The following is a 24,818-nucleotide window of genomic DNA, read 5'->3' as shown; positions in this document are numbered from 1 at the left end:
TCTTAAAAAAAGCTTTTAATACAATTTACCTTTAAAGAGACACTGCAGAAGCAGCAATATATTTGGATCAGGTACATAATGATTTTCATCTTCAGTGCATGGACAGGAGAAGAGGGAGCTAGAAAAGGGTGATGATGATACATAAATATGGAACTGAGGCACCAAGTTTTAAGAGCTCAAAGGCACAAATTTAGCCAACATGAATGGTGAAAATAGAATCCTGGTTCCTTGTGTCACACTCCACTACTTGAACCAATAGAATAACATTCAGTGCCTTATCTTATGAGTAATATAAGCAATACAATAATGTGAGATCTGTCTTTGAAGGATAGTGAAAATATAGCTGTTTGTTGCTCCAGCAGCTTGCATCCTGCATTTAAACAGGTGCAAAGTGAATGTATACATTGTACACTGACTGAGCACAGTGTGGCTACGTCTACGCTGCATAGTTATTTCGGAATAAGCTATTCCGGAACAGTTATTCCAAAAAAGCTTATTTTGAGAGAGCACGTCTACACTTCAGGGAAGCCTCAAAATTAGTCAGTCAGAGGCCAGATTCCCTAATGAAGATGTACTATCTCGATTTAGAGCCCCAGGAGGAATAACTTAGAATGGCCCTTGTGAGGGGCTATTTCAAAATAGCAGAAGTGGAACATCTATACACACCTTATTTTGAAATAGCTATTTTGGAATAGGCATTATTCTTCATAGAAGTCGGAATAAGCTGTCCGTTATTTTTAAATTATTTTGATATACAGTAACGGAATTGCTGTGTAAACGCTCGCATAATTATTTCAGAATAACGGCCATTATTCTGAAATAATTTTGCTGTGTAAACACACCCTGTAAGAGGCTAGGAAAGATGTAAGGTCTTCTGGAGAATCAGGCCCATTATCCTAGGTCATGAGTGCTACTTTCCTACCATGTCAGTTATGGAAGAGTTGTGCTACAGGGAAGTGGGGAAATGAATACATTGCAATAGCTCTAATTTTTGTCATCATTTAAACTATGCATTTATTTGTGACATCAATTTTTTTTAACTTTTAAAAAGATTTCCAGAGCAATGAGGAGGGGGATGGCAAATTATTTTAAGGGGACATTTTCCAGAGACATAAAAATATTTGGTCACTAAGTACAAAGGTCATATCAGGTCTTTCCTTTAGGAAACTCATTATCTTCCTGAACTGCAGGGCTGGCATTTCCAGTGTCCACTGAATACTAGTGATACTTTAATTCCACTTAAAGGATCACTAAATAACATATTTGTTTTGTGTGGGATATTAATGAATCATGTTGGCGCATATAGAAATCAAGGTGAAAATACCAACAAACAAAAACCCTATTATTGATATGTCCCATGATAAAATATAGGTATTAAACTACAGTGAAATCCACTTATAAGAATTACAGTTAAAAGAATAAGAATCGATTCTCTGTTCCCCAAACCATTTTTAAAGACTGCATGGTGTTAACAGCAGCTATTATAAAAAAGACACTGTGAAATGAATAAACTCGACATGCTTTCATGTATCAAATTCATTGTTTGAAATTCTTCAGTACCTTTCATTCTCCACACTGACCATGGTTTGGAATTTGTCTACTGTAATGAGAGCAGGCAGTGATTTACATACAAACTGGGGGTGGGGGGGCTCTTTGCGGGACATAGAAGAACACAGATTAAAGGACCCATAAACCCAGAATAAAGAGAGTGAATTAGAATGGTGCTGGGCCATTCAGTACTATGGGAAAATAGGCACTCTGTTTTTAGGATTACTGTTTTTCTTGGTATAAACTCATTATTTTTGTTATTAATATTATTAGAAATGGTCTTCTTGAACCTATGCTGAACTTTAGGGAAGTTTAGATCTGAATCTGAAAAATAGGTGCTGGGCCTGACTCTAATTATTATTGTTATTATTGCACTTGTTGGCTTTAAAATAGTCACTGGGAACTAACAGAAGAATATAATATTTATTGAAAGCCATAATTCTCCACTGCCTTGCATCTTGTGTAGGTATTCACACCCGTTCTTGTGTTCTGGGAGCCACCCACCTAACATTCTGACTTGGTACACCCTGCCCCCCCCCAACACACAAAATCACACTGATCTAGATGGAGTATTACATGCACTTCACAAATCACAGCAGTGTAAACCAGGGTTTCTGACCTTTCTAGACTTCTGTATTCCTTTCAGAAGTCTGATTTGTCTTGTGGACCCCAAGTTTCACTTCACTTAAAAATTAGTCACTTATAAAATCAGACACAAAAATACATTGTACTGCCACAACGTTTTTTTTTCTAATTTTTTCTGTATGAAATTTTGAGTCGTACTGATTTCACTAATATTTTTTATGTAGCCTGTTATAAAACTAGGCAAATATCTAGATGAGTTGATGGAAGACCTCTGCATACCCTGAGAGGTACATATTTCTCTAGTTGAGAGCTACTGGTGTAAATGACTACATAAAAGTGTAGGATGCTGGAAAATCGGGTATATCCTATTTTGTTTAATACTTAATTTTTATGTCATTGTCCTAGTGTAGCTAAATCTCACCTCTTCTAAGGTCCCTGGCTGGTTCTTCTAATCCCAGGACCTCCCCAGTAATATAATCGCCAATATAGCAATGTGTATCACAATTTGCTTTCTACACAGCTTCCTTCACACATAAGCTTTCTAGAGGGAGACGGTGGACAGGGGGCAGAGAAAAGGAGCAAAGCTTCACAGAGTTTGTTACAGCTGTAGCCTGCGCCTACCGCTTTATCAAGTCAGTCCGTGGGAACTTGTCAGCAGCCTAGTTTCAAAAGTGGGAATAAGGAGAGTTACCATGTAACCTTCTTCCTAAAAGGCAGCGGGGGGGGGGGGGGGAGGGTAAAGAGGGAGAGGGAATCTAAAGAGGAAATGACAAGATTGCCAAATAATCAAAACGAGAGGAGTAATACAAGCCTGCAAAAAAACAAGGAGCCGCTGAAAGTGCCCTGCTCAGAAACAAGCTAGGCTCAAACTTCACTGATTAGAAACTTACTTGGGCATGAACCAGAATGGAGAACTTTGGGGGAGATATGGGTACAGGTAGGCTGGCACTGAGCAGCTCGGGGAGTCGGTGTCTCGGTGTATAAGTTTCTTTTTTTTTTTTTCCTTGGGATCAGCAAGCCCTGTCTCTTTAATAAACTGACTGCCTTCTGTCTGCTTGGAGTAAATTTCATCCTGTCATCAGGTCGCGGAGGAGGAGTTTGTTAATGTTCAGTTTGCTCAGTGGATCGATGTTTGCTGGCATCGCCTCGCCCTGCCTGTGTGTGTGTGTGTGTGTGTGTGTGTGTGTATGTGTGTGAATACCAGATTTCCTTCCATCCAAAGCCTCTCTGTCCTCTTCCATATCACTCACAGCCTGGCATCTGACAGCAACAAACCTGCAGCTTTCTGCACACACACACATACACACACACACACACACACCAATCCGCCATACAGATCTACCAGGAGGAGGAGGAGGAGGAAAGGAGAGGCAAGGGAGGAAGCAGCAAGCCCCAAAATCTTTCCAGAGCTGCCTTTTTAATATATATAAAATCTATTTTGTTATTTATTTATTCCTATTTGCTGGCACTGTGGGTTCCTTTCATTTGCTCCTGGTCTCGGATGTTTGACTCAAAGCAAAGCAAGTGTTGCAACAGTGAAATAATACTAACCTAGATCTCTGTAAAATAAAATAAAAAACCCAACGGGTTCCTAGCAGTTAAGTGAACAGAAGGGGGGGCTTGGCTGGAGGGGGCATTTGGGGGAACCAGCTGAGAGGGAGCCAGAGAAAGCCAGAGAAACAAGACACACGAGCTTCCAAGGGTTCTTGGATCTGGGGACAGAAGTGAGATTGGAGAAAGTAGAGCGATGCCAAGGAGGAAACAACAAGCACCCAAGCGGGCTGCAGGTAAGGAGAAGCCATCCACTTACACCGCCTCTGTGTCTCTTCACTTCTTTGACTCCTAACCGCCTATTTTTTGTTGTTATTGTTGTTTAGGAACACCCCGATTTTCTGAGCTGGATCTGCCCCCCCCCCCCCCCCTAACTCTAACAATATTGAATCAGTTTTCTTCTTGCCAGGAAGGGCTTTCCTCTGAAACTGACGATCCGTGCGAGGTCCCCCCTCCACCCGCCTGGGTCTTTTTGGAACACTCTTCTTTTTTCTCCCCTCTCCAACTCCTGCTCTTGAGGGGTAGCCCTGTCCCTTGTTAAACTCTCCCCCCCCCCAACTTTCTCCCACTCGATTCCCTTCGCCCTCCTCCCCACTCACCCCCTCTTTTGATGGCTCTTGTACTGCTTCCTTTTCCACCTTTTTGGACGGGGGGTTGTTTTGAACGGCACGTTCCATAAAGTGGCTCGCTCTTTTTTTATTATTATTATTTTGTCTTTCGCCCTGTTTCTGGTGCAATTCTGGACGTGTGTGTGTGTGTGTGTATGTGTGTGTGTGTGTGTATGCTCGTGTGTGCGCGCGCGCCTGAAATAGTACAGGGACTGTCTCTGTTGATGAACCCGGTGGTTGAAGTTCAGCCTTTGATCATCGGTGGTGAAAACTGCAAGAGGAAATAAAATGAAACGTTCTGACTGTTAGAAGACAAGTCCGCATTTTCAAATCCAATCCCTCCTTTGTGTTGCATCCCAGGCTGCACATTAGCAAATCAAAAAATCAAATGCCAAGTTTGTGTGTGTGTGTGGGGGGGGGGTTATTTTGTAAAGAGGAAAATAGTTTGCAACTTTGGACGTGTTTTGTTTTTGTTAATTGTGGAGAGTTATTTTTTAATCAAGCCAGGAAAAAGAAACAGACCAATAGGCCTGTACAGTAAATCTTCTCAAAGAGTTTTCTTTTATGCTGTGTAATTGCTTTATTTTTTTTAATTGTATTCTGGGGCTTTGTTTCTGGGAAGTGCAATATGGAAGTTCATTTTTCTTCTGCCAGACCCACCCACTGAAAAATCAGCTTTCCAGTTGATTGCCAGCTTTGATTTGACATTTGATTGATCACCTGTCATCTTGCTGCCTTTGATCTATTCATTCTTGATACATATCAATAAATCACTCACCATGGTAACTCAAGTGCCAATGACGTATGTCTTGCCCTCTGGATTCTCTTAGCCAGAAATGCACAATTATTATCTTGTTTGATTTTTAATGTTTGTGTATGTGCGCCCCATCTTAGATTAGTGCTTTAAAGAAAAGCTAAGTTTTGTTCTGTTGTGTTTATGGTTTAGGGATCATCAGCTAATTGTCCCCTCCACACACACACTTTGAATACTCCAACCCTTAGCATATTACTATAGCTAAAGACAAAATCTATGGACATGTTTAGTGACATACTTGAATAAACTTTGAAAAGTAGTGTTTGCAGCTAATTTTGGAGATCTGGGACACAGGGAACTTTTATAAACTTATAACAGATCTTAGCTTCTGCTTCATTTACTTAGATTTAGGACACTTGTATGTAGGCAAAGTCTTCTGGGGCAGACCCATGCACCTAAGCTGGAGGTCAGTCTGTTTACTGGCAAGGAGAGGTCTCTTTTAATTACAAAAAGGTAATTAATCCAGGAACATATCTATGAAAAGAGAGCTCTGTGCTCATTCATTATTATTGTTTTTATTCACAAAGCACTGGACGAGTCATTAACATTTTCAACTTGTAGGATAGCTTCCTCCCCTCCCCCCGATCCCAACATCCGCTGATGATCTCAGTGTGAGAATTGCTTCTTTTTTCTTTTGTTACTGTTGTGAGTCTGTGAGTCTTCATTTCATTTTGTGTTCCAAGCAGAATGTTAGGTTAGAGTATGTGTACAGTACAAGCATTGGGGGGCGGGTGTGTGTGTGGGGGGGGGAGAAGTAGCTTAGTTGGTTTATGGAAACAGTTGTTTTAAAGTAAATCATTATAGATAATGTTCGTGTTGTCGTCGTACCAAGATTTCCCTGGTGGGGAAGATATGATGTTACCCTAAGAACAATTTCATTCGTATTATTATTCTTGCATTTATTATTATTCTTGTAAAGGCTTTTAATATCTATGCAGTCATTTTAATTACCATAATAACTAGGGCATGTTTCATTCAGTAATCTTATTGGGAAAAGAGTACCAGTTCTCAGAGTTGCACTTCTTTGATTATATTTGTCCTCAGTTCAGTGTTGTTTCAGATATGCAAAATACTGGATATTTAAGTATAATCCAGTTGCATCCAACATAGCAGGTATTTATACTTACATTACCAGTACTTTTGCTTTGAACGTGTATGCGTGTGTGAGAGAGAGAGAGATTTCAAAGAGTACACTTGCCTGAGGTAGATAGTTCTCAAAACTAACTTTCATTTTTATGAATAGTACTGAGGTTCGGTTTCGTGTGGTAAAACAAACAGTGACACTACTGGTAGTCTGCACAACAGAAAACATATTGCTCATTAAAGCAAATGCTAATGCTCCTTTTTTACCCTTCGATTTGAAGGATTGAATACAATGTATATTTTTAATTTTCACATTTTGTTATTTTTACCTTTTGCAGGCTCAAGGGCATTGGCTGCACTTAATTTTGTCCTGGTGGTAGTAGGGATATTGAAGAAAAGTTTGCAACTTCTAGCTTCTTTAGGCAGTTAACCTCCCAGGGAAGAAAAATGATAAGCCTTATGATTCTGGACATGTCTGCTTTTGTCATTGCTTAAAATTAAATACTATGCACAACTGTAAATAATTACTACCATGCACTGACTTTGAAAGCAGGTTTCTAGTTTGATTAATGAATAATGTAAAGGTTAGAGAGAACAAGCAAGTGAATCAGAAGTGAAGTCCTGCTGCTAGATGAAAATCTATCTAGAGAAATATACATGGCAATTTTGTCCTTTTCTATTATTAATTTTGGGCCCTGTGTTTCTAAAAAATATATTACAGAGTATTGTAATGAAACAAGTTATTGTAATTAGATAAATGGGACACTATTTATGTTTGATTATTAGGCCTCTCTGGTCTCCCGTTATGTTTTTAAATATAGTTTATTTCTTGTCAACAAAAGAACTATGATCTTTCTGTAGCTGACTCTATTTTCTCTGAAGCATCATTCTTTTTCACTACGATTTGGATCATTCTTAGAGCAGATGTTTAAATCTCTTCACACCAGTATCCAATATTATGTCATTTTAATTTACAATTTAATATAAAGTTTGTGTTTTTCTTTTTTTTATCTCAGTGAACCCCAAAAGGCTTTACCAATATTAGGACCAATTCTTCTCTCAGACCAGCGTAAATCAGAAATAATTCTATTGCCATGAATGGAGTTGCACTGGTGTAGAACTCTTAAGAGCAAGGAAAGAATCAGGCCTTGATGTACTGCATCCATCACTGAAATACGGTCACCTCTGGGGCACAACCCGCATAGTGATTCTACACCAGAGACAGTACCCAACTGAGGGGTAAAGAGGAGGCAACAATCCAGAGCTGCCATTTTGATGTTGTTTTTTATGCTGATGGATACAAAATAGCTTTCAAACACAATTTCTCTGGATTATACTCTGCTTTCCCCCTGCAGCTTCCTTAGATGTGCATATTTTATTTTGTGATCATGAATTTCTATTTCACTGCTTAATGCTAGTGAAGAAGAATGTGGGCTTACCATCTTTTGATGCCACAATTTTGTCATTCTTTCTTTCATTCTCTTTCTGTTGGCTCTGAGAGGTTATCTGAGAACCGATGCTCCTGAAAAGCAGTGCTCCTGAAAAGTACCGCAGAAACAGCTACCAGCCACATTTATTTTGTTTATGGAAGCTGGAGATGAATAATGCAGATTTTGTTTTCGTGAAAGTCCTTGTGTGGCAGTAAACATAAGACTGTTAGCAATCATTACTTAAAAGTTGCAATTTGCACCTTAATAGAACAGGTTATTTAAATAGAAATGTATTCAGCAGGGGAAACCCATAGAAATGTACTCCTCAGTGGGTTAAACTAGATCAACACGTTAGATCTGATTCTCAAGAAATATGTACACGTAACCCAGCAGGGTTGTTTTATTTTTAATGTTGCATTTATCCTTTATTAAGCAGCTGATAGAAGCAGGTTTCAAGCAAATGGAATTGAATGGAACTGTGGGAATGGCAGAATCGCTTTGTTTTAACATCCACCAGAAAAGCAAGTGCACATCAAAAACATCTAAATATCTCATGCCTCAGAACCCTTCAGTTACTCTGCACATCATGGCACTTGACAGATGACAAAAAAGCAAAGGTGTTCACAAACATGAGGAGGCTTTGCCATTCCGATTAATTAAATGAGTTTCAGACTAGGTACTTCCTCCGCTACCCATCCACCAAATTAGCCATCTAAACTCGGTTTTGGAATTGAGCCACTAAGTGATTCCCCTCCCTCCCCCCCCCCCGTCCCTGCCCCAACTTCATGTTAAAACCCAGGACCGAAAGGGACAGGAGTGAGTGGGCGAGAGTCTCTGGCCTGCCGTGTGCAGGAGGTCAGACTAGATGATCACTATGGAGTTAAAATCTATGAGTCTAACTCAAAAGTTCATTTGTTTTAGATGTTTACTGATTTCATTTTTAATCTGCCACACCAGGGCACAATTCATTGCTCCCCCATAGAAAGATTAGAACTAATGAGGATCTCAGACACTGCCTTCGTAATCTAAAAGACAAGGCCATCAATAAGTGAGATCAATGCTTTTTAAATACTTTTTGGAAAATTGTTTATTTAAAGCAAAATTATTTTACCTAATCAGTTCTACTCCTCCATGCCCATTCATGTCAAGGCTGTTGACTTAGAAACCAGCAGGATTTTGCCGCTTCTCTCCATTGCTTTTTCCTTCTGACTCAGTTTCCCATTAGCAGCACCCATCTCAAATAACTGTTTCAGTAGACAAAGTCGCTGGGGTACCGAGTCAGCAGTATAGAATTGCAATGATTCTTTCCCCCTTGCTTTACTTCACATCCTACTGAGGACACCACTTCATAGAGCAAGTCCAGTCTCCTCCCCTCTCCAGCCCCAAAAACGACTGACAGTTGCTGTGACTGCAGCTCCTAACTTAACAGCAGCAGCAGCCAAAGCAATGGAACGGTACTCTATCCGGTCGGAACCAGATGCTAAACACCTATTATGTTAAATTATTGCACAGATCTTAAGAATTCAAATGTGAAAAAAAAATTGTGTTAGCTAGTTGGGAGCAGGGGGAAACAGCAGAGAGAAGCCTGGTTGTTCTAGTGGATAATGATTATTAGTAGATCCAGAGGAAAATGATGCAAATAAATACTCTATTTAATATCTATCAAATTGTATTGCAAATATTGAGACATGTGAGTGCCATGTTCAACCAAACTCCTTCAGAAAGAGGATCCCACCAGCCTTATTTTATTAAACTAGCCTTTTGTTTTCCCCTTAGTCTTTCCAAAATTAAAGATGTTTGTAAAGTTTCACCTCCAGAGTGTGTTCACGCAAGCAGGGAGACATTTTCATCTGTCTCAGAATCAGATATTTGAGTCAATTGGAAACACATTACTCTCACAGTTGAAGCCTTACATTTCATTCATGCAACTGCAGTGATTTTTCATTACCTAGTTAATTACAATAATTTGTATGACTGCGGGCCCAGTCCTACAGGATTCACTAGTGACTTTGCTTCACTGGGAGTTGTACCTGTATATAGACTGTAAAATTGGGCTGTTTGGCTGCAGAATAAAACAATACAGTTTTAAAAAAGAGGTTTGTGTCCAAATTATGGGCCATATTCTGCCAAAAGCTTTTAAGTATAATTTACCTGTGGAAACTAGAGAAAGTTCCAATTATGCATATATGTACTGATAATTCCACATTTTTGTTTTTTAGAGTTTGTACATGATGATTGTATATTATTTATGGTGCAACTTTCATTCTTTAAACATTTTTATTGTTTTGCAATTATTATTGAATATTATTTTTCTGGTACCAAGACCTGATTGGTCTATTAAACAGCCTTTTCTAACATTGCAACCTATGGTATATTTTGCAAATCAGGGGCCTAAAAGTTCCATTTGAGTTTATACATTAACATCAGTTCTTTCTCATTAAGGTGACCCTGACTTGAAGCTATTGCATCTTGGCCCCTTGTCATTTCTGACCACATTATAATAACGTCTTTTGTAACTCAGAAGAAATACCTTGGTTTCCAAGAACAGATTTCAAGGGAAAATGCATCACAGAAGCACACTGTTTCCCATTACATTTACACATCTCATTTTTAACTATTGCTGATTTTTTAATACATTTTCTTGAGAGGTTTTTCAAGAGAAATGAAAAGAAGCTGGAAAACTGGTCTTAGGATCTTAGCGCTGCATGAAATGTTTAGTTTAGACAAAAGAAAAGGTTTTTTGTTTCGCAAGAAGATATTCTTCTTTCCTCCTCCCTCTTCCCCCCCCCCCCCCCCCCGCACCTCACAGACTCCAAAAACAAAAGTCACAGCAATTGCTACAAAGTGACAGGAACAAACTCTATGTTGTTTTTACTGTGTGGTAAGCAATGATCATAGTTACTGGTAAAATTCCACAGCAAACTGGAACCATCTTATGATTATAGGAAATAGATTATCTTGGAAGACATACATGTGTACACATGCACAATAGGCATACACACACTCACACAAAAGAAAAGGAGAAATGGGCATCTAGCTGAAATATGGACGCAAAATTCTTACCAAACTGAGCCTATAATTGCCAGAGTGGTCGCATTTTTAAATAATTTAAGCCAATTTAACTTAGGCATAGTGATAAACTTCTATGGTACGGTTGTCTCATAATATATGGTATTTTCTTTAATCTCCAGCTTCTGGATTCAGGGGATAACATGATCGTGTCAGCTTTTATTTAAAAGAAAAAGAAAGTGTTTGGCCTTAATTGTTATGGAGATAAACATGAATTCAAAAGACTCCAATATCAAATGGAAAAAAGAAACCACTTGTGCTTTTAAAGCCAATCTCATGTATTTTGAAGACCAGATTTATGATTTTTGACGCTTTGTGTTGGCAATATTACTTTTAACTGGCTCCTACTTTGAACTGTGTCAGAGTTGCTCTACTAGAGCTTATGCCCTGTCTACGTAGTAAATTAGTGTTCAGTAAGCTGGTTCACTGTAAAATGCATCCCTGGCTTGCAATGCTCCAGCTCATCATGTAGACAGGCGACTTAGTTCTGGACTTACACTGATGTATAACCAAAAGCAGACTTTGGCCCTAGTCTAAAGGATCAGACCATCTGTTCTTGAAGTATGGCTTTCCATTGTGGTTTTATGGAGATTGCCTCTAGTGGCAATTACATCCTGAGAGTTAATAGCCAGTAGCTGTTTTTTACAGACATAAAAACACAATGGAGCTCAACTTTACTGAAGAAAAAAAAACTTAGGTAAAACTTGCAACATTCATGCTTTATTTTTATTGTATTAATGTAAATGAGATGCTGTCTTCTTTCTTTCATCTCTGTTCATTGTATCTATTATATCTCTATCTCATTCTTTTCTCTATATTTTCCCCATGTTTCGTGTGAACTGTTATCATCTAATGATACTGTATCTCATTAAAGTTACTCCTGATGCAAAAGGGACTAGGTAAGCAAAGCTTTTATAAAAAGCAAAGCAGCTGAACATACAGAGAAAAAACAAAACAAAAACCCTCTCTCAAATAACTCTTGAAATAGGTCAAATTAGAACAAAAACATGTTACAGGTAGAAGCACTGTACTGTAAAGAACAGATAATTTTTAATATACATCCCCACTTGGCAAATATGAGGAGCAATAACATTTTAAGGAGCTTTCTGACTCTTCCTGCATCTATCTCAAAAGACTCATTTAACTGGAAAGCCTGTTGTGCTTGCTTTTATGTATGTAAAAAGAGAAAAGGCCCAATTTCCCAGTAGGCCTTAATTCTGGTCTAGTATAATCAGAGGAGGTTGAAGTTGTTTTTTAAAAATCTTTTTGTTCTCTGTTAGTATAAAATTCAGACCCATAAATTTTAACTCATAGAAAATCTCATACAATATTGCTTTAATAAATGTGAAAAATGCTGTTTAATATTCCCAAAGCATCTTTCCGACTGCACTATTTGGTTTGTTCATGTGGGATCGGTGCACATTTTCTGCTGAAAAAGAAGCAGTATGCAGTGCTTGTTTTTAATGAAAATAATTATATTCATTGGAATTCACTGATAACAAACTGGGGTCTTAGTGAGACTCCATTTATAGTTGACTGGAATGAAAGTCTGGGCTTGTTTCAGTGCATTAGAATGTGCAGGCTGCAGTCCCATTTATATCACTGACCCTCTGCTCAGAGTGAAGTTGTTCTGTTGGTGTAAAGAAAATACTTTACTATGAGCGGGTTACATGGGATATAAATAATTCAGTGTAAATTACACAAGCTTGTTTGAAATCACCCTCACAATTTATCAGACCTGATATTCTATATGTGCATTTAGGATCATCTCATATACACCCTACAGGGTGAGTAGACTGTATAGAAAAGGGCTGGGTCTTCACATGATTTAAAATTTGAGTACCACAGGGGAAGAAAATCTGCATGGAAAACTTTCAGGGAACTTGGGTGATTTTATTTTAGCTAAAATGGCCTACAAAAACATATTTTTTAAATTTATATTTTTCATCCGTATTAGAACATTTATTACTGCAGTACAAGTAGCATTAAATTCACATGTGAAAAGAAGTGGAGATTAAGCAATTTTATTGATCTGTCGTAGCATTAATGCTTTTGATTAAGCTGCAGAGCTTCCATTGATATGTATGGGAATTGCAAGCTTCAACAGGAAGAAGCAGCAGAGCACTTCTTTGCACATAGGTCCTGTCTTTGCATTTTACCAATGGTCATAACAGACCTAATGAGGTAAATTGGTTTTATTCCCATTTTACAGATGGGCAAATTTAAGCAGACTTGCTCACGGTCACATTGCAAGGCAGCAGCACAGATAAATAGAATAGATATCAGGGTATATGCCCTCATGTGCCAGCAATGCCCTTCTGCCATGTACATTGGCCAAACCAGGCTGTCTCTACATAACAGAATAAATGGACACAAATCAGATGTCTAGAATGGTAACATTCAAAAACCAGTAGGAGAGCACTTCAACCTCTCTGGACACCCAGGGCATGTCTACACTAGGACATTATTTTGAAATAGCTAAATTTGAAATAGTAACTCCTGAAATAACTATTTCAAAATAAGCTTACTCCCCAAGGAAAGCAGGAGTACAGATTTTTGAAATAACCAGCCTATTATTTCGAAATAATGGGCTGGGTAGCGAGGACGCTCCACTTATTAGGGTACATCTAGACTGCAAGACTATTTCGGGATAATGGAGATATCTTGAAATAGCTACCCCGTGTCCAAGGAATGTGTCCACTATTTCAAAATAATTTTTTAAATCATGAACGCGCTATTTCAGCATCCCTGTAAACCTCGTTCCACGAGGAATACAGGATGTCTCGAAATAGTGCTTTATTTCAAAATTTGGCACTATGTGGATGTGTCAAATTTAGAAATAGCCACTTTTGAAATACAATACGCAATTTGTATAGCTAAAATTTTGTATCTATTTCGATTTTAGAATGCAGTTTAGACATATCCTTATTTTGAAATGGGGGGGGATTTCGAAATATTTTGCTGTGCTTGAGAAAAAAAATCTTCAAAAACAGATTGCAGCATGAAACTGTAGAGCTGGAATTCATATGCAAACTTGACACTATGGGTATGTCTACACTACCCTCCTATTTTGAAATAGAAGGGTAATGTAGGCATACCGCACTTGCAAATGAAGCCCAGGATTTGAATTTCCCGGGCTTCATTTGCATAAGCCGGGTGCCGCCATTTTTAAATCCTGGCTGGTTCGAACCCCGTGCCGCGCGGCTACACGTGGCACGAACTAGGTAGTTCGAACTAGGCTTCCTAGTTCGAACTACCGTTACTCCTCGTGGAATGAGGAGTAACGGTAGTTCGAACTAGGAAGCCTAGTTCGAACTACCTAGTTCGTGCTGCATGTAGCCGTGCGGCACGGGGTTCGAACCAGTCGGGATTTAAAAATGGCAGCGCCCGGTTTATGCAAATGAAGCCCGGGAAATTCAAATCCCGGGCTTCATTTGCAATTGTGGTATGCCTACATTACCCCGCTAGTTCGAACTAGCGGGGTAGTGTAGACATACCCTATCAGACTGGGTCTGAATAAAGACTGGGACTACCTGGCTGACTACAAAAAGTAATTTTCCCTCTTTTAGTATTCACACCTTCGCATCAGCTATTGGGAGTGGGTAACATCCAACCTGATTGAACTGGCCTCCTTAGCACTGGTCCTCCACATAATAATGTACCACTCCCGTCTTTGCATGTGTGTATGTATCCCTGCCAAACTGAAGTTTCCACTTCATGCATCTGACGAAGTGGGCTCCAGCCCACAAAAGCTTATGTCCCAAGAAATGTGTTAGCCTTTAAGATACCACAGGACTCCTCATTTTTCAGCTCTATACTATCATCTGTAACAAGCTCCCAGAAGAGAAATGTAAAGGTGGATACTCTAGGTCAGATCCTGACTCTTGAGTCCATCCCTTTTGTAGCCCTTTGTTGGTACAAAGAGGATGGGGCACTCTTCTGGATGGGTGTCTGGAGAGTCTGCCAATGAAAGAGAATCTCCAGGAAGCATAAACCAGTTTAGCCAACTCTTTGCTCCCCCTTTTCCACCTCTTCCAGTCACAGGAGGCATTCCTGGGTGCGTCTGGGGCACAGTTGAACGAAGGAGGAAAATGGCCTCGCAGGCTCTCTTCTGTCACTCTCTAGCAAGGTAGGTGATTTCTATGGTGATTGTTCTATGCAGCATCATTTAAAGTAGCCAGGAGGTTTCTCTAAGTTACTCCCAAATTAAATTTTATCCCGAATAAGCCTTAGAATCGGAGAAGTTGCAAGGTGGCCTAGTTATCTTCCCCTTGTGTCCTGTGCTAAATGCAGCTTGTTTGGACCACAGATCTGAAAACACATGACACACAGGTGTCCTGACAGAGAATGACACCCAGTATAAAAATGTTACAGAATAGTCACAAACCCAGGCTGGTGGTGGTGTGAAATCCATTGCAGAAAACACTGAGGCAAGGATTTCCAAAAATGGGTTCTTAAGGTGTCTGAATCCTTATTTAGGCATTTAATAAATAAGAGGTTTCAAAAGCAATGAGAACACAGCAATTCCTATTTGATCTTTCTGCACAGCTTTCATTGGCACCACTACAAGTTGTAAATGTCTGTCAAGGGTAGGATTCTTTCTCTAGGGTGGAAATATATGTATTGGCTGTAGGAAAAATATGGAGGCAGGTAACAGCTTTTGGATGCATTAAGGGCTATTGGTCTTTATTTTCCCATTATCTTGCCTCTTGGGAATGGTAGTTACAGGTATTATATTGACAAGATCCCAGAGTAAATCTTAGGTAATATATGGCCAATATTCTATACCTGAGAGATTGCTGCTATCCCATCTACTCACAGAGCACCTGAGATCAGCTGGACTGTTCATTTCATTTGAGATCACCAGGCAGGGCTTTCTTCACTGAGACTCCAGGGTTTGGAATGCACTCCCCTTTATCAAAGTTCTCCAGTGAGCTCTTTTAAAATTAAGCTAAATGTCTGACTTTCTGTTGCTAAGTGGTCAGTTAGACTTTGTACACTAGTTGAGTATTGTATTGGCTAGCCAGCTCTTGTCTCTGATTATCAATATTCGTATATTTAACGTGGGTTGACATCCTTACAAGTAATTCATGGTTATTTATTGTTATTATTATAATGTAATTGTTAGCTACCCTAATGTCCATTCTCCCTTAGGCTTCAGGGAGTGGTTTCTAGTGCCCCACCCACATGCAATAGTCCCATAGACTTTCTCATCAAACATCTGTGCTCATGAATTTCCTGGCATGTCAGGGCATGTCAGACGCTGTCATTCTGTTCCTTACAGATCATCTGCAGAATGCCGCCTGTTGCTCATGAAAATCTGGAACAAATGTAATCAAGATACATTATTGTTACAGTACAACAAATACAAGCTGAGCTGCACAGATTTCCCCTTAAAGCACCTCTTAATGTGTATTGTCAAAATGTCTAAAGATGTCTCTGACTCATAAGCATTTAATTATTTGTGACACTTAAACAAATATTGAGCAGTGAAAAAATTGTTATTAAATATTTTTTCTTGTCAAAAGGTAACAAAATGTTACCTAACACAGTGAACTCTTCTATTCAATAGCCCCAATAAACTTACATTGTAACAGGGGATGGGTTTGAACAGGATTCCTAAATGCAAGTCCTTTGAGAGGAAGGAGTTATGTTTTCAAATCCAGACCAGAATTTAGCTGCTAATTCTATCCTTAAAGTCAATCTCACTAGTGATCAGGAACCTGAAATCGCAACTGCCCAAATTCTGGAGGGCTTTGAAATCTGGAGTCAAGCTCAGGTCCCAGTTGATCAAGATGCTTATGTTTGTGCCTAGCTTAAGCACATGCAGAGCCCCAATGGCTGAATCAGAGACTCAGATCTGGATTTTATAGTTCATGCCTCTCTCTCTCATGCATGGCAAAAATAAATCTTGAACATTTTTAAATACATTCAAATATTGTAACTATGAGAAGAACAATTTGTGGGTGGACTTCCATATCTCATGGCCCCTGAAGTACGGAAAAGAGGGTTGTGTGATGGACAACTGTTTTACTTCTTCAGGCAGCCATTGAAATTGCAGAAGTAGGGCTGTGTGAAGACCTTACAAAGAAAAGGGGTGAATTGGACACAATAGCGAAACAATGGAGGCCTTGAGGGCACTGTGAGTTGTCTGGATATCAGGATTGTGACTATGGAGGGAGCTGGAAGTGATATATATACAAGAGACAGAGTTGGCAATGATATCTATAGTCAGGCCTGACCTTATGGGGAAAGAGGGGGTGACAAGGGCAACTTTACTGTGACCCAGTGTTTCAAAAGGACCTGGAGCTCCCTGCTTCCACTGCTGGTGGCTGGAGCTTTGGGTCCTTTAAATTGCTTCTGGGATCTGTCCGGGAGAGACACTGTCCAGCGGAGGTGTGGCATGGTTTTGCCAATGTTAAAATATACAGATAGTCATTTCCTCACAAAATGTTAACACCTCCAAGCTCTGCAACAGAAACCTGAAATTTGGCAGGGGGTTACTCAAGGTTTGGGAGGTACCTTTTGGTGTCCCATGACCATCCACCCACATTTGGCCAAATTAAGTCCCTAAACATTTGCACATGCTCAGTACAGATTTGTTAGAGGCTGGCACCAAAAGTCACTGAATATTCCATCTTCACTGAACATGCCCCATCATTACAGAGTTCCTATGGCAATCACTATGAGCATATTTCACCCTCACAGCACTCACTAACCATGCTCTAGCCAGTGCTGAAGAAAACATCCTGACACTACCTCTCCCTGCTGTTAGGTCAAGCTAAGGTGCAGGGCAGAATGCAAGAACATTGTTTGTCTTGTACTTCCAGTTCTCAACCTGTCGGTGCCCAGGCAGCAAGGATAAGAAGAAAACAGCCTTATTGGAATGCAGATGAGTAAACAATAAAAGGGGAGAAGGGAAGACACAGGTGGGGGAATAGGAAAAGGTGGCACAAGGATAGGTGAGGATAGCAGAAGCCAAGGAGAGCACATCAGCCAATATTTGCAAAACCCACTGACAAAGGGTGTGCCACATCTCTCTCTAGCGTTTGGCTAGCATAAAGGTTAACAGCCTATTATTTCTGCCAGTTACTCCATTCACTCAAGTGGTAGAGACCTGTGCTATGGATCTAAAGGCTCATACCCTTCTGAAGATCTGTGTAGGGATCAATATAGTTCCACGTGATGTGTTTACAGATTGCTTTAAAAAAAAAACCCTAAAAGTATCCCTTCTTCATCCAGTGCAGAGGAGGGACAGTGCTGGGGGAAGGAATCTGGATTCTGGTGACATATAGTTGTCTGTAGCATCACAGCTATATTTGTGGCAGAAGTTGCAAGGAGCATTATGAATAAGACAGAAAGAACTGCCGAAAGAAAAGAGATAGTTAAGACAGTCAAAACCCTCCTGGGAAATTTGATTCTGCCATACATGGCTAGTGATGGGAGGGGAAGGTGAAAAGGACTGCTGCCTCAGGCCCCAGTGTTTTAAACAGGCCCAGGATTCCCAACTGCTGCTGCCATTACATCAGCTACAGTAGCAGCGGGAGCCCCAAGCCCTTTAAATCACCACTGGAGCCCTAGGAGGCGCATGTCCTGCGGCCCTCAAGAGCTTGCTGAGGGAAGCGAGTCACCAGTCTGTCCTCAGCCTTCATCGTTCCTTGTTTTCTCTGTGCTCAACATGAAACACGTGGGACCTGATATGCAGATGTGCTGAGTATTCACAACTGCAACTGAAGTTAATGGGACCTGTGCTATAAAATGCTAATTGTGCTGAAAAATTAGGCTGTATGCTTCTCAGGTTGGGCACCTAAAAGTACTGGACACTTCTCACAATTTTGGCTTCAATTTTCTTCTCCCTAAGTTCCTAATCTGTGAAAGGGTAATAATGCCACCTCGTATCACATGGGATGTTGTGAAGGTAAATTCACTAGTGATTGTGAAGCAGTTACCTGCTACAGAGTGGAGCACGATGAAAAAGACAGGCAATTAATAACTGTATTGTGCATGGGGTTTGACTGGTGTGCAGTAAGGCCTGCGGCTGTGCCTTAAATAATGAGAGTTCAAAATAAATATTGAATAGTTCAAAAACTATGTAGAGGTTTTTTTAATTTTATTTTTTTATGCAAGATATAATATGGTGGAGCAGCATCAATGTCAGAAGCAGTGTTGTTTGGTCAACTGGCTGGTAGTAGCACAATTGCAGAAATAGTTGGAACAGGGCCTGGAGGAGTGATTGACTAATATACTGTAGGTGGGTAGGAGCAAAGAGCAGGAAATACTGGCAGTTGAGATGTTGTGGCACAGAAGAAAGAGGCTGAAAGAGAGAATACAAAAATAATGCCAAGGGATCCAATCACTAGATAGCTGTACAGATAATTGGGGCTGGTAGTCTGAGTTCTGTTTTCATGCCAGAGCATGTAAACTGCTTAGGACTGCTCACTGCATCATTTGCATGTGTGAAACTACTGTTTATATCAGTAGGAGTTATGCGCCTGCAACCAACAAGGTTCTTTGTTTTACTAGGGGGAGACAGGGAAGAGAGACAGAGACAGAAAGAGAGGAGGAAATGCTCTTTTTATTGCATGATGGGAAACCTCTTGGAAAATCAGTCCTCTTTATATGGTAGTCAATAGCAAAATGCCACTGGCATTAGTGAACACAGAACTGAACACCTCCAAAAGGTTCTTACAGGTTTGTGAAGCCCCCAGACTTTGTGGGTTAAATAAATAAATCCCTGAGAGTGTTAACCACAGCTGAATAATATGCAAACGCACACAACCCTTTTGCCAGCTCTGCAGGCTTATTAGAGATTTTATCATCTTGCAAATAGGGCTAAAGCAAAGGTAAATCATTTCAGGAAATATTTACCAGTGTGTGTGGGGAGGGGGGGAGGAGAGGAGGAGGAGAATGTTATGATGATATCTGCAATTGTGTTTCCCCTTGTTTAGAGTATGGACATTGTTACTTAATTGTTCATTAACTTCTCCCCTCAAATCTTTTCCTTTATTTCAGTAAGTCCGCATTTGATATACTTTGGCTGGTGATCTCAGTGTGTGTGGTGGGTGCAATGTGGAGAGTTGTTACCAAAGAAGTATGTTTAAAGTTGTTTTTTTGTCTTTATCCCCTTTCATTATCACTGGGGGGAAATGCTTTAGTTCGGTGGAAATTTACTATTAAAAATCTGCAAAGTAGGTACATAGGACCAGAGGAGCGATTATAAGTTTCTCCAAGGAAATTAGTTTATTTTAACCAGCATCCTCATTTGGGAATAGGTTTACAGTTCCAATATATGACATCTATATAATTGAACCTAATATGTTTTTTTCAGTGATGTAATGGGGAGAGTGACCTGGACTTTGTAAAAGTTCCCTACTCACTGCAGTCCCAAAGGCAATGTAACATTCTAGAGAGTGTTTTACATACCCTGATTAAAATGGAACCTATTCTTGTATTTCCTGTGCAGTGACCTGTTAGTACTCAGAGACAGAACACTTAAAGAACAGTTACACAGAGATATTTCCAAATGTATATAAGATTCAAGAGGTTTTTTTATAACATTCTTATTTCATTAGAAATGTTATCTACAACAGGAGCCATTCAGATGATGCATTGATTTAACTTTGTTTTGCTATGTCAAGTAAAATAAACGTTTGTTTTTAGCTCGGTTTTTTGCATTATTAAGACTCGTAACCTCTTGCTTTAAGCCAGAGATTCTAAAGGGAGCTGAATTATCTGAATTATAATGCTAGCATTTTGTAGCAGCTCTCTCAGAAGTCCCCAAAGAAGAAGAAGGGGGAAAAAAAGAGTACAACTTTAGCAAAAAGGGCTTTTATATCTCTATCAATTATGGAAACACCAGCTGCAGTGGATTACAAATGTGTTTGGTTGATTGTGATTGTGCATGGGGAAAACTCTCACTAAAGGCCGGATTCTGATCTCTTTGACTTCAGAGAGATACCTGAGTAACTCCAGTGGCTTCAACAGAGTCATTCCTGCATTGTGCCACAGTGGGTGATATTAGAATCTGACCCTAAGCTTGCAAACTCTCTAATGCTAAATCTTATCCTGTATTTGCACAAGTTACTTGAAAATAAAGGTGTTACAAAATTTGGACATGGACCTAAATCTATCCCAAAGTGTGTCTGTGTGTATGTGTGTGTTTGTGCATGCACACGCATACATGCTAAAGCAAAACAGAAATAATATTGTTGTAACCTGTACTGGAAAAATTGTGGAGGGAATCAGTCATGTTTGTTGGGTTTTTGATGTGCATTTTTTTTATACCCAACAAATATAGTTTCTTTTTTCCCTTTTAAAAACAAAGCAAAAAAGAAACCACACAATAGCAGTTGTTTGACAGTCCTGCAAAGATAGAATAGTTAGATACCATGAAGAAAAATATGTTAGCAAGACAGCAATGAGAGATGGACAGTACAGAATTTTGGTGAGGTTGAGCTCAAGAAAAATTAATGTGTCAAAGTGTGTGCAGGTCACATCATTTCACTGATATCCTGCAGTAAAAAGGTAGCATCTTAAAGCTTTCAGTGGATCAGCTGCTTAGATATTGTTTCATTTCTCTTATAGCATTATGTATCATTTGGGGACTACCTGGTTGAGACCTGGTTTGCTTTAACATCAAGAAAATGACATATCAAGGTGGATTGTATATTTTACAGTGGAAATGCAATTTTGTAAACTCATTTAATCCTGGGAATGCTGGTATTTTCCAGGCTGTCAGACAAATGAATATGTTGGAGATCATTTAGATCTGTCTGTCTAGCTCATCTAGCTAATCTATCTCATTTCTAATGTGCCCATCACCTTGGTGTCTAGATGTAAGCTTCCTGTCCAAGATTTCTCTTTATGTCTTTGTGAGCTGTGGTAACTTAACTGAGTTCTAAGCAGTTTCAAATTCTTTTCTATATTGTTAATACTTTTTTTGTAGACATAGTGATTCATTTTGTACCTGTGCTCAAAATTTCTTCTCTCTGTAATCCATACTGTGTACTGATTGGTTGTTGCAGTCCTACCGCATAGGAAACTATATTTTGGTGGTGTGTTATTAAAGGGGAATTTTACATGATTCTGGGATTTGGTCCACAGAATTAAATTCACCCTTACTCACTAATTCCATCCTGCTTCTCTTATTTAGAAGCTGCCTTCACTTAGTAACCATCCTTGTGTAAGGCAAGTCTACACTAGGAAATTATTTCAAAATAGCTAAATTCAAAATAATAACTCATGAAATAACTATTTCAAAATAAGCTTATTCCCCAAGGGCTATGTCTACACAACGGAGCTAGTTTGGGATACCGTTTCTTAAGAGTAAGCCCGTTATATCGAATATAATGGGCTTGCTATTCTGACATCCCTATAAACCTCATTGCATGAGGGATAAGGGACGTTTTGCAATAGCACCTTATTTTGAAATAATATTGAAATAAGCTACGCAATTTTCATAGCGCAAATTGCGTAGCTTATTTCGAGGTAAGGGTGCTGTGTGGACCCATCCAAGGAAAGCAGGAGTTATTATTTTGAAATAACCAGTCCCTTATTTTGACATAATGGGCTTGGTAGTGTGGACACTCTGCTTGATATTTCAAAATAAGGGGAGTTATTTCAAAATAACTCCCTAATGTAAACCAGAACTTAGTGACTGCATCTTTTCTATGCTCCTTTGCCATACAAAATACAGAGGAAAGGAATAATATGTAAGAGAAGTTGTGGCTTCAAAACGTATATTTTCATTTAGAAGCCCTGGGTTCTATTAAATATAGTTGTTTTTCTTTGCAGTCAGTTTGGGAAAAGTGTATAGTAAAGACATACAAGATGAAATTTTCAAAAGTGGAGGCCTGAGGTCTGTTCCAGAAACTTTGTGCACACAGTTGGCTATCTGTATTTGTGCAAGTGGTGTATTTGTGCAAGTGGTGTATTTGTGCAATTTGTGTGTGAATATTGGGAGAATGCATGCACGAAATGGCTAGTTGGCTTCTCACTAGCCACTGGCATACACAATCACTCAATTTGCATGGATAATCATGACAATTTGGACACACATATCTTGTAGGCATCTGCATTTTTGTAAGCAGGCATTCCATTTTGAAAATTTGATCCAGATAGCAGCTAATGTGAACTATTAGGGATAGTTGTTTGTAGACGGTAAATTCTCTCATCTAAAAGTCTGCTCACTGGTTGAAACAGGTCATTGAGAATGCTGCAAATGTAGCTTTCTCAACTGTAATTGAATTTGAACACAACTATATGGTTGCATCCAGCCCCTTTTCTACTTTTCTGCTACACAGGTTGAAAGTGTCTTTGTAAACCTACCCTTCAATGATAATTTCATTGAGAGCCAGACATTTCAAATGTGACAGTGATTTCTAATCCCACATGGACACTGGCTGGTCTGAGATTTCAAACCCACAGCCTCTAGATACATACAACAAGGGGGCTGGGTTTATGGATGCATGGTAAACTACTGCTCTGGCTTTTCCCTTAATCCTTTAATGATTGAGTTAGAGATGAATTACTCTTTGCAAAATTTAATTTCATCTCTGTGTGTTTGTAATGGGCCAAAGTGTAGACACATTATTGCATTTCAGAGACTTTGTGTAATTTTCTTTTATTTATTAGCAGGGCTGGTTCTATCTGGAATAATAGGTGAGGCCTGTACCAAGCTGCAAGAAAGGAGCTTACCATGTGGGGGAGAAACAGGAGATCTGAGGACTTACCCTAGTTGGCCAAGGCAGAAAACGTAACCAGCACAATTGCTGACTGATATGTCTCTGCATCAGGAAAGCGCAATGACTCCAGCAAGAATTAGTGGTTTTTAGAGAACGTAAGTGTGGTAGGCAGAGATTCAAATTTCACGGTATGTCCTCCAACCCACACACAGAAGTCAATAGTAATATCCTGCACTTAATGGTGGGTTTTGTATACAAAAGTTAGAAAGGAGATTGAGCTTTTGGGGACCTGGACTGTAATTTATTATGTGATGTCCAGTGCTTTGAACAATAGGGCCCAATCCATTTGTGGCCCTTAGGCATGAATAGGCCGTGATTCAGAGGGGAGAGATAGCTCAGTGGTTTGAGCATTGGCCTGCTAAACCCATGGTTGTGCATTCAATCCTTGAGCAGGGATCTGGGGCAACTCTGTCAGGGATGATATATAGTCCTGTCATGAAGGCAGGTGACTGGACTCAATGACCTCTCAAAGTCCCTTCCAGTTCTATGAGAGAGATATTTTTAAAGGAGGCGCTGAACCACTCAGGACTTGTCTCCACTATGTGGTAGATTAACACTGCAGTGGTTGATTCACTGGCGGTCAATTATATCACATTGGCTTTGAGTGATCTTCAAGTGATTTCCCACTGACTCCAGTACTCCACCAGGATGAGAAGAGTGGGCGGAGTCAACAGGAGAGCATCCACCAACCATAATATATGGAAGACACTACAGTAAGTAGGTCTAAGTACGTAAAATGCGTATCTTCAATCGACGGGGTGTGCACATGTGTAGAGTAGGCCTTGTTGTAATGCCTAAATCCTTCTGACTTTCAGTAAGGCTCCTACATCAAGGTGGTTGCACTGAGTGGAGCTATGCTTACACCTTTAATGCTCTGTGTGTAATGCAATAGAAATGTTAAATAACCGTACCAGGGAGTATTGATTTTCAATAGTTTTTTGGGTGAAGAGACACATAAAAATATATGTTGGTGTCAAGTACCTGAGCAGTTAATTTCCACCAGTAACACAAATGTCATCAGAACAGGAATAGATGAACTTTAAGCTCATTGGAGCTTTTATCCAGCTCAGGTGTCAATACTTTGTGCTTCTCTGTGACTTTCATCTGAAGGTTTTCGGCATTCTGTATAAACAATTAACTGTCCGGAGCATGTGTTCCTATATCCATTTTATCAGTAAGTTTTATCATCCCTATTGTATAGGTTGGTGAAATGTGACACTGAGAACAAGCAGAGGAGGTGAAAATGGCATTTAAGATTCCTTTCTTACAGCTGTCTCCTAGGCTTTCTTCATAGACCCAAACATTTTGAGGCTTATTAGATCCTTATATGAATTATATGAACTGGTGTTAGTATAACCCTCACACCTTCTGGGTGTGGTTCAGTGTC

At 39.6% G+C, this 24,818-nt stretch overlaps 1 protein-coding gene across 1 annotated transcript in view; it reads left to right on the top strand.

Annotated features, from left to right (window-relative positions):
* Window positions 1-3,390: 3,390 nt before the first annotated feature.
* Window positions 3,391-24,818, top strand: part of TSHZ2 (teashirt zinc finger homeobox 2) — a 296,013-nt gene continuing 274,585 nt past the window's right edge. Inside the window, exon 1 of the mRNA XM_006129419.5 lies at window positions 3,391-3,920. Coding sequence (XP_006129481.3) covers window positions 3,881-3,920 — 40 coding nt within the window. The 5' untranslated portion in view covers window positions 3,391-3,880. The remainder of the gene's footprint in view (window positions 3,921-24,818) is intronic.

This window comes from Pelodiscus sinensis, chromosome 17 (genome assembly GCF_052426305.1).
Source record: "Pelodiscus sinensis isolate ZL-2025 chromosome 17, ASM5242630v1, whole genome shotgun sequence".
NCBI classification, from domain to species: Eukaryota; Metazoa; Chordata; order Testudines; family Trionychidae; genus Pelodiscus; species Pelodiscus sinensis.
This window is presented reverse-complemented; position numbering and strand designations above follow the sequence as displayed.